Source organism: Chiloscyllium plagiosum, chromosome 28, assembly GCF_004010195.1.
Source record: "Chiloscyllium plagiosum isolate BGI_BamShark_2017 chromosome 28, ASM401019v2, whole genome shotgun sequence".
Classification (NCBI taxonomy): Eukaryota; Metazoa; Chordata; class Chondrichthyes; order Orectolobiformes; family Hemiscylliidae; genus Chiloscyllium; species Chiloscyllium plagiosum.
Window position 1 is genome coordinate 20,263,991 of NC_057737.1, and position 10,952 is coordinate 20,274,942.

A 10,952-nucleotide genomic window follows, 5' to 3' on the forward strand; every position below is an offset into this window, starting at 1 on the left:
TATAGAATAAAAATATGAAGTGTTAGTCTGTCTATTGCCTAAGAGTGAAGTTCTGATCCTTGCAGATGATTGTGTGTCTATTACTGTCTGTTTTAAATTTACCAGAAAGTAGGGCTGAGGCCTCAGTATGTTGGATCACTGCAGTACTCTGTACGAAGGGTGCAGTGCCTCCTTATCAATCACTAATCAACAATTTAAAACAAAATTCTGTGGACGGGGGCTTTCTTGTCAAAAATGTATTCTCTTTGGGATGTCTAACTGCAGCCAGTAAAATCTGTCTTTCTCCACTCTCCTCCCAAAGGCTTGTATCTCCTGTTGGAGAATGGTTCATGGGATCTTGTTCAAGTGGCTGTACTTCATGTAGGAGTCCAGACAGGAAGTATTAGCAGGCTGTTTGACTGCAGAAGGCATCTCTGTTCAATCCAATATTCTTCTCAATGTGATTCTTGTCGTGCAAGCATTTCTAACCAAAATCAAGAAATAGCAATTGGGAGTGGATGCCTTCACTGATTTAGCTTTCCTTTTGCTGTAATCTCGATTTGAGACCATATAACTTATCACACAGCAGTTATTGTGGCTGGTCCTTTTCTATTTTGCAGTACCATACTAGTTGAGTAAGTTAGCTACATTGCCTAAAGGCACAAATCAGTGTGTTGCTTACATGATGCAGCTTTTGTTTACTTGATCCCTTTAGTATTGTCTCTCCAAGGAGACCAGTCACCTCTCAGCAAAGGCACTTCAGTATAATACTGAAAGATGTGGAAAACAGTCCCGTGGGAGCTCGTGTTTGGACTCAGTAGTGTTGCACTGCCAGTTATAGAGTCCTAGAGATGTACAGCATGGAAACAGACCCTTCGGTCCAACCCGTCCATGCCGACCAGCTATCCCAACCCAATCTAGTCCCACCTGCCAGCACCCAGCCCATATCCCTCCAAACCTTTCCTGTTCATATACCCATCCAAATGCCTCTTAAATGTTGCAATTGTACCAGCCTCCACCACATCCTGTGGCAGCTCATTCCATATACGTACCACCCTCTGCGTGAAAAAGTTGCCCCTTAGGTCTCTTTTATATCTTTCCCCTCTCACCCTAAACCTATGCCCTCTAGTTCTGCACTCCCCGACCCCAGGGAAAAGACTTTGTCTATTTATCCTATCCATGCCCCTCATAATTTTGTAAACCTCTATAAGGTCACCCCTCAGCCTCAGCTCAGCGCCAGCCTGTTCAGCCTCTCCCTGTAGCTCAGATCCTCCAATCCTGGCAACATCCATGTAAATCTTTTCTGAACCCTTTCAAGTTTCACAACGTCCATCTGATAGGAAGGAGACCAGAATTGCATGCAATATTCCAACTGTGGCCTAACCAATGTCCTGTACAGCCGCAACATGACCTCCCAACTCCTGTACTCAATACTCTGACCAATAAAGAAAAACATACCAAACACCGCCTTCACTATCCTGTTGACCTGCGATTCCACTTTCAAGGAGCTATGAACCTGCACTCCAAGGTCTCTTTGTTCAGCAACACTCCCTAGGACAGTGGACAGCTGGAACTGACAGCCAGAAGCGGCAGATACAAATCACTATAAATGCCGGAGGAAACATCAAGAAGCGCTTCACAGGAGGCTCCCAAGCACTGAGGATGTCACCTAGTCGGGGGCGAAACGTCTGCAACGCAAATTCCCAGCTCGGCGAACAGAACCACAACAACGAGCACCCAAGCTACAAATCTTCTCCCAAACTTTGATCTCCCTAGAACCTTACCATTAAGTGTATAAGTCCTGCTAAGATTTGCTTTCCCAAAATGCAGCACCTCTTATTTATCTGAATTAAACTCCATCTGCCACTTCTCAGCCCATTTTGCTCATCTGGTCCAGATGCTGTTGTAATCTGAGGTAACCCTCTTCGCTGTCCACTACACCTCCAATTTTGGTATCATCTGCAAACTTACTAACTGTACCTCTTATGCTCACATCCAAATAATTTATGTAAATGACACAAAGTAGAGGGCCCAGCACCGATCCTTGTGGCACTCCACTGCTCACAGGTCTCCAGTCTGAAAAACAACCCTCCACCACCACCCTCTGTCTTCTACCTTTGAGCCTGTTCTGTACCCAAATGGCTAGTTCTCCCTGTATTCCATGAGATCTAACCTTGCTAATCAGTTTCCCATGAGGGACCTTGTCAAACGCCTTACTGAAGTCCATATAGATCACATCTACTGGTCTGCCCTCATCAATCTTCTTTGTTACTTCAAAAAAACTCAATCAAATTTGTGAGACATGATTTCCCACGCACAAAGCCATGTTGACTATCCCGAATCAGTCCTTGCCTTTCCAAATACATGTACACCCTGTCCCTCAGGATTCCTTCCAACAACCTGCCCACCACCGAGGTCAGGCTCACCGGTCTGTAGTTTCCTGGCTTGTCTTTACTGCCCTTCTTAAACAGTGGCAGCACGTTTGCCAACCTCCAGTCTTCCGGCACCTCACCTGTGACTATCTATGATACAAATATCTCAGCAAGAGGCCCAGCAATCACTTTTGTAGCTTCCCAGAGTTCTCAGGTACACCTGATTAGGTCCTGAGGATTTATCCACCTTTAACCGTTTAAAGACACCCAGCACTTCCTCTTCTGTAATCTGGACATTTTGCAAGATGTCACCATCTATTTCCCTATATCTTCCATATCCTTTTCCACTGTAAATACTGATGCAAAATATTCATTTAGTGTCACCCCCATTTTGTGTGGCTCCACACAAAGGCCGCCTTGCTGATCTTTGAGGGGCCCTATTCTCTCTCTAGTTACCCTTTTGTCCTTAATATATTTGTAAAACCCCTTTGGATTCTCCTTAATTGTATTTGCCAAAGCTATCTCATGTCCCCGTTTTGCCCTCCTGATTTCCCTCTTAAGTATACTCTTACTTACTTTATACTCTTCTAAGGATTCAGTCGATCCATCCTGTCTGTACCTGACATATGCTTCCTTTTTCTTAACCAAACCCTCAATTTCTTTAGTCATCCAGCATTCCAAATACCTACTAGCCTTCCCTTTCACCCTGCCAGGAATATACTTTCTCTGGATCTTGTTATCTCATTTCTGAAGGCTTCCCATTTTCCAGCCATCCCTTTACCTGCGAACATCTGCCTCCAATCAGCTTTTGAAAGTTCTTGCCTAATACCGTCAAAATTGGCCTTTCTCCAATTTAGAACTTCAACTTTTAGATCTGGTCTATCCTTTTCCATCATGATTTTAAAATGAATAAAATTATGGTCGCTGGCCCCAAAGTGCTCCCCCACTGACACCTCTGTCACCTGCCCTGCCTTATTTCCCAAGAATAGGTCTAGCTTTGCACCTTCTCTAGTAGGTACATCCACATACTGAATCAGAAAACTGTCTTTTACACACTTAAGAAATTCCTCTCCATCTAAACCTTGAATACTTGAATAACATTGTTGAGTCAATACCTCATAATTGCATTAAGAGTGGTAGTGGTGATCTTGCTGAGACCCTAGATACTATTGCAGAAGCACACCTCAGCATGAACCTGTACTGTATCTTCAGAAAACAGTCACTCCAGTTTTAACATTCACACAAATACATCAACTCAAGAAAATCCTGTCAGAACTAACCATTTCTTTTACAGTTTTGAAATTGTTTTTTACTATCATGTTAACTTTTAAAATTTCCTTTTGCTGCAGTTTGTTTAGATATTTTGCACAACAGCTGTTTGCAAAAAAAAATATGCTTTTGCATTGAAAAAAACGATTCCAAATTATTCACAGTAATGGGAGATCCAGCCAATCCAGTTATATTTATGTGGGCAAGATATAGTTTCGTTCCATTGTCTCTTAATTAAGGAGTATCCTGAAACCCCTGTTTTGTTTTTGTGGATTACTTCATTATTGACTTGTTATTTTGACAGAATGCCATGGACCTGGTAATGTTCCATCATCATCTTGAATACTTAAGTTGCTAGCATAGAACTGCCCTTTAGGAACTATTCAAAGTAACCACTATTCAGTTGCTCGCCTTGATCATGAGCGATAACAAACTGCTTCTTCTGGAGTCAAATTACAGTCCAGAATTTCTAACTCAATGTCCACATGCACTTCCAGCATCCAGCAGTTGCTTTACCTCCCAGAGGGCTTGTAGAGATACACTTCAAACCTTCTCCTGTTGTGGCAGTTCAATCTTTTATGTTCTGTATTTTCAAATGACCCATTTCCTTTCAATTTATATTGCAGTTTCAGCCACAGTTGCCAAACCATGTCAACCAGCCACCAACAAACTATTCTTACCAACAAATTGCTGCTTACCTCCACAGGCCAAGCATGTCAGGATTGCACTTGATGAGGCAAGGAAGGGACAGGAAGAAGTTGGAGTTACAGAGGGATTTCACTGTTGCCTCGCCAGCTGAGTTTGTAACTCGATTTGGAGGCAATAAAGTTATTGAAAAGGTAAGCAAAAAGCTTTCATTTCAGTAGGTTGGCCTGGCTTTTAGCCTTTGGAACACTATGGTTGCCTGACCAATAACAGAAACAGCTCAGAGCATTCCTCTTGCTCTTCAAAATTGACTGAGTTATAGGAAACACAGCAGTTGTGAATGGTTGTTTCATGTGCCAGAGAATGGCAATTGAGCCACTGCAGCTCTTTTATCTGTGTTAAAGACCTAGCCTTGGGTGTGCAAAACAACATTTCAAAAGTTACAAATGCTGCAGAATATTGTGAACAGTGAGGAAGATTGTGGTAGACTTGAGGGGACATTGACAGGGTGATGAAATGTGGTAGATAAAATTGAATTAAGAAAGGTGAACTGGGTTGTACAAATGAGAGTTGATGCAAACTAAAGAATAAGATTCGAAAGGAAGAGGTGCAGGAATGGAGAGATCCAAGGATCGTTATAATCCAGTCTGAGGGCAAGTTGCAAAAGTGGTTAATTTATGATTCTGAACTTTCTAAGTAGAGGCATTACGTATAATCATAAGATAGTTAGGTTGAGCCTTCACAAAACTCTGACTCTGCCTCCACTGGATAATTGTGTCCTATTCTGGACACCATGCTTAAGGAAAGATGTGAGGGCTATAGAGACTGTGCAGAAAACGTATACAGGAATGATTGAGTGGATAGACCGTCGAGTCCACAGTTATTCTAAATCTAAGAGAAGAGAGACTTTTGGGGAAATTTGATAAAGGTGTTCAAAAGTTGAAGGCGGTCTACACAGAGTAGGAAGAGAGTTGACAGAAGAGTTGAGAACCAGAGGACATGGATATAATGTGATAGAGTTAAAGGCAGCATTCTGTGGATGGTTATGATCTAGAATACATTGCCTAAGATGTGGAAAAGATCAAGTTCTGGTTATCAAAAGGGAATTGGATAATTGTCTTAAGAGAAACCATTTGCCAGGCTGCAGAAAAGGGCTGGATTGGGACTAGCTAAATTGTCAAACAGCATCTTGTGCTGTAACCATCCTGTGATTCTATTCTTTGCTGTGGTCAGAAGTCACACAACACCAGGTTATAGTCCAATAGGTTTATTTGAAATCACAAGCTTTTGAAATGCTTTCCCTTCGTCACCTGGCAAAGGGGCTGCACTCCAAAACCTTGTGATTTCAAATAAATTTGTTGGACTATAACCTGGCGTTCTGTGACTTCTGACCTTGTCCATCCTAGTCCAACACTGGCACCTCCACATCATTCTTTGCTGTAGTTATAGAGTCATAGAGATGTACAGCATGGAAACAGACCTTTCGGTCCAACCTGTCCATGCCAACCAGATATCCCAACCCAATCTAGTCCCACCTGCCAACATCTGGCCCATATCCCTCCAAACCTTTCCTGTTCATATACCCATCCAAATGCCTCTTAAATGTTGCATTTGTACCAGCCTTCACCACATCATCTGGCAGCTCATTCCATACACGTACCACCCTCTCTGCGTGAAAAGGTTACCACTTAAGTCTCTTTTATATCTTTCCCCTCTCACCCTAAACCTATGCCCTCTAGTTCTGGACTCCCAGACCCCAGGGAAAAGACTTTGTCTATTTATCCTATCAATGCTCCTCATAATTTTGTAAACCTCTATAAGGTCACCCCTCAGCCTCCGACGCTCCAGGGAAAACAGCCACAGCTTGTTCAGCCTCTCCCTGTAGCTCAAGTCCGCCAATCCTGGCAACATCCATGTAAATCTTTTCTGAACCCTTTCAAGTTTCACAACATCCATCAGATAGGAAGGAGACCAGAATTGCATGCAATATTCCAACAGTTGCGTAACCGATGTCCTGTACAGCCGCAACATGACCTCCCAACTCCTGTACTCAATACTCTGACCAATAAAGGAAAGCATACCAAATGTGTTCTTCACTATCCTATCTACCTGTGACTCCTCTTTCAAGGAGCTATGAACCTGCACTCCAAGTTCTCTTTGTTCAGCAAAACTCCCTAGGACCTTACCATTCAGGGTATAAGTCCTGCTAAGATTTGCTTTCCCAAAATGCAGCACCTCACATTTATCTGAATTAAACTCCATCTGCCACTTCTCAGCCCATTGGCCCATCTGGTCAAGATCCTGTTGTAATCTGAGGTAACCCTCTTTGTTGTCTACTACATCTCCAATTTTGGTGTCATCTGCAAACTTACTAACTATACCTCTTATGCTCGCATCCAAATCATTTATGTAAATGACAAAAAGTAGAGGGCCCAGCACCGATCCTTGTGGCACTTCACTGTTCACAGGCCTCCAGTCTGAAAAACAACCCTCCACCACTACCCTCTGTCTTCTACCTTTGAGACAGTTCTGTATCCAAATGGCTAGTTCTCCCTGTATTCCATGAGATCTAACCTTGCTAATCAGTCTCCCATGGGGAACCTTGCCGAACGCCTTATTGAAGTCCATATAGATCACATCTACTGGTCTGCCCTCATCAATCTTCTTTGTTACTTCTTCAAAAAACTCAATCCATTATGTTAAATAGTTCAGTGGGAAAGAATGAATGTTCATTTTGAACGAGCAGTATTTTAAGGATGAGTATTTTAGATATGGTGAAAAAAAATGTTTGGATGATGCCCTTACAATGACCAAGGTCTCGTGGAATGCAAAAGTCTATTTGACCCATCAAATCCATTCTTTTTCACATACCATATATAAGTTATTTCTTCCATTCCCAGGGAAAAATAGTTATTCACAATAAAATCTCAAGCATTCAGAATTATTGTAGATGATAATTTAACCTGCAGTTTTATATCTTTTGTAGTATTCATTTAGTTCATATTTTAACCAAATAACTTGGTGCCCTTTGTCCAAAAGGTACTGATTGCCAATAATGGGATTGCAGCAGTGAAGTGCATGAGGTCTATACGGCGCTGGTCTTATGAAATGTTTAGGAATGAGCGTGCGATACGATTTGTCGTTATGGTAACTCCGGAAGACTTGAAAGCTAATGCAGGTCTGTTATCAACAGCAACAACATGAATTTCTACGATATCTTTAACGTGTTTCTGTGAAGTGTTATGGGACATTTAACTGTGTTAGAAATGTTTTGACAGAGTTCCACCCCCCCCCACCCCCTCCCAAAATGAGTTAATCAGGAGATTTTAACAACTGTCTTAAAGGAGGAGAGGGTTTTTAGAAAGGAATTCTAGACTCTAATGCCTGAATAGTTGGATGAGAAGAAATTTCTTCTCAGAGTTGTGTATCTGTGGAATTCTTTACCATAGAGAGCTGTGAAGGCTGGGCCATTAAAACTGTTCATTGCTGTGATAGAGTTACTCTTAATCTGTAAAGAATTTGAGGGTTATTGGGAAAAGGCTGAAAAGTGGAGTTGAGGATTATCAGATCAGCCATGATCTCTTTGAATGGAGGAGCAAACGTGATGAGCTAAATGGTCTACTTCCGCTCCTATGTCTTTGGTGTTACAGAAAAAGGCATGGCCTCCGTTTGTGGAGTGCAGAGAATCAGAAATGGAGAAGCAAAATTGTCTCTAAGGATTGGACAGTTGGAGGAGTTTACAAAGATGGAAATAGATCCAGGAAAAATTTGTAAACCTGGATAATAATTTTAAAATGGAGTTGTTGCTCCACCTGGAGCCAATGTAGGTCAGGAAACAAAGACAAGGATGGTAGGCAAGCAGAGCTTAATGCGGGTTCAGGTACTCGCAGCAGAACTTAGCATAAGGTTAGCTTTATGGAAGATGTGAAGCTAGGCAGGAGAGCATTGGAAGAGTCTAAGCAGTTACTTTTGCTCAATAATTATTTATCTTGCAAGGCTTTGTCTACTTTGGACTGTAAAGATTTGTCCAAATTGTCAAAAAGAATAGCGGTTATGACAAAAGCAAGAGTATCTTTAGCAGCTGTAACGAAGGATATATTTGGATGTTGGGGCCTGCAATCTCCGGTTTAGGGTACAGTAAAGCCTTTTAGTCCAAAGCTCGAGTCACTGTTTCATGTGTGCCACTTTTGTAGTTGCTGTTTGTTTGTAAGATCAAGATCAGAGCAGTGACATGTTTTTGAGTATATTAGTAGTTAAATGTGTTGATCCAGATAGATGAGACACATTCCAAGTTTAATTCCTGGTATGTGCTTATTTTACCAATGTCCTATGTAAAATAGTTGCTGGAAATTACAGAGAAGAAAGAAAACACATTTAGAAAATACAGCACAGAAGTAGGTTGATAGACCCAACTGCCTGTGTTTATGTTCCACACATGCCTCCTTCCATTTTATTTTCATCATCTCGCATTATCTACATATCAGCCAGTGATTCTGCTCCTGGCTGCTATTCAATTAACCTCTGCTGAAGAAATGTCCACGTAGAAGTTTGTAAACTTCACTGCCTTGGCTCTTATGCAAAGAATAACTAGTTGGAAAACTGCTAGGGGAATGGTGCATACAGAATGATGTACTGGCAAGAGTCAGAGTGAGAACTGGGTGGGGAGAGAGGAGTGGTCATCCAGTTCATTGAGCATTTGTGTTAAACTTGGTTGTTCACATTATCTATCTCCCAGTCATTTTCCTGATCCAAAGCTCTTTTTTTTTTTTGCAGCTGTAGCATGTTATGGTAAATTCAGGTAGTAACTGTGCACCTCTGATCTTTGTATGTTCCTTGAAGATTACTACCAATGTCCACAAGTGTTCTGAAATACTATATTGCTTTTGTTTTGCAGAGTATATTAAAATGGCAGATCACTATGTTCCTGTACCTGGAGGACCAAACAACAACAACTATGCAAATGTTGAGCTGATACTAGACATTGCAAAACGCATTCCAGTCCAGGTACTGCTAGAAAAACAGCTACTAACTGGCCTGTTTACTGTAATTTTAAATAAAGACTTTGTAATTTTCTATAGTGCAAATATATTTCCTTTTTAAAATGGTTCAAACTCTTAAATCCTCAGGCTGTGCCTTTAATAATATAATCAACTGAGAGATGTTTCTTTTAGAATAGTTTTCAATGCATTTATAATTCTAATTAGGTGTGCAAGGCCAAGTAAGCACTCTGCAAGTTCTTCTAAATAGCATTGCTGCTTCTGAGATGATGGGTCCGCCACATAAGTGATCCCGCTAAAGAATGGCAAACTTGTAGTTAATAAGGCTGGCCATTAGCTGGTGCTGAAGCCTACCAGGGAGAAGGCAATTCTGGATCAGGTATTGTGCAACGAACCTGAATTGATCAGGGACCTCGAAGTGAAGGAGCCATTGGGAAGTAGTGACCATAATACAATAAGCTTCAATCTGCAATTTGAGAGGGAGAGGGTACAATCGGAAGTGACAATATTTCAGTTGAATAAAGGGAACTATGGAGCTATGAGGGAGGAGCTAGCCAAAGTTCAATGGTGCAATACCTTAGCAGGGATGACAGTGGAGGAACAATGGCAGATATTTCTGTGTATAATGCAGAAGATACAGGATCAGTTCATTTCAAAAAGGAAGAAAGATCCTAGGAGGAGGCCTGGGTGGCCGTGGCTGACGAGGAAAGTTAAGAAACATATAAAGTTAAAAGAGAAAAAGTATAACGTAGCAAAGATAAATGGGAAAACGGAGGACTGAGAAGCTTTTAAAGAACAACAGAGGATTACTAAGAAGGAAATACGCAGAGAAAAAAATGAGGTTCGAAGGTAAACTGACCAAAAATATAAAGGAGGATAGTAAAAGCTTTTTTAAGTATGTGAAAGGCAAAAAAATGGTTAAGACTAAAATTGGACCCTTGAAGACAGAAACAGGGGAATATATTACGGGGAACAAAGAAATGGCAGAAGAATTGAATTGGTACTTCAGATCTGTGTTCACTGGGGAAGACACAAGCAGTCTCCCTGAGGTAACAGTGGCTGAAGGATCTGAATTGAAGGGAATTAATATTAGGCAGGAAATGGTGTTGGAGAGACTGTTAGGTCTTCATGATAAGTCCCTGGGGCCTGATGGTCTACATCCCAGGGTACTGAAGGAGGTGGTTCGAGAAATCGTGGATGCGTTGGTGATTATTTTCCAGAGTTCGATAGATTCAAGATCAGTTCCTGCGGATTGGAGGGTGGCTAATGTTGTACCACTTTTTAAGAAAGGTTGGAGAGAGAAAGCAGGAAATTATAGACCAGTTAGTCTGACCTCAGTGGTGGGAAAGATGCTGCAGTCTATTATAAAGGATGAAATTACGACACATCTGGATTTTAATAACAGGATAGGTCAACGTTACCATGGATTTATGAAGGGGAAATCATGCTTGACTAATCTTCTGGAATTTTTTGAGGATGTAACTCTGAAGATGGACGAGGGAGATCCAGTAGATGTAGTGTACCTGGACTTTCAGAAAGCTTTTTATAAGTCCCACATAAGAGATTAGTGAGCAAAATTAGGGCGCATGGTATTGGGGACAAAGTACTAACTTGGATTGAAAGTTGCTTGGCTGATAGGAATCAAAGAGTAGTGATAAACGGCTCCATTTCAAAATGGCAGGCAGTGACC

General features: G+C 41.5%; 1 protein-coding gene across 2 annotated transcripts in view; it reads left to right on the plus strand.

Moving 5' to 3' along the window:
* acaca (acetyl-CoA carboxylase alpha) overlaps positions 1 to 10,952 on the plus strand; it is a 263,482-nt gene that overhangs the window by 17,903 nt on the left and 234,627 nt on the right. For both annotated transcript variants that reach the window (XM_043718470.1, XM_043718471.1), the window contains 3 exons: positions 4,327 to 4,459; positions 7,305 to 7,443; positions 9,160 to 9,269. In XM_043718470.1, coding sequence (XP_043574405.1) covers positions 4,327 to 4,459; positions 7,305 to 7,443; positions 9,160 to 9,269 — 382 coding nt within the window. The remainder of the gene's footprint in view (positions 1 to 4,326; positions 4,460 to 7,304; positions 7,444 to 9,159; positions 9,270 to 10,952) is intronic.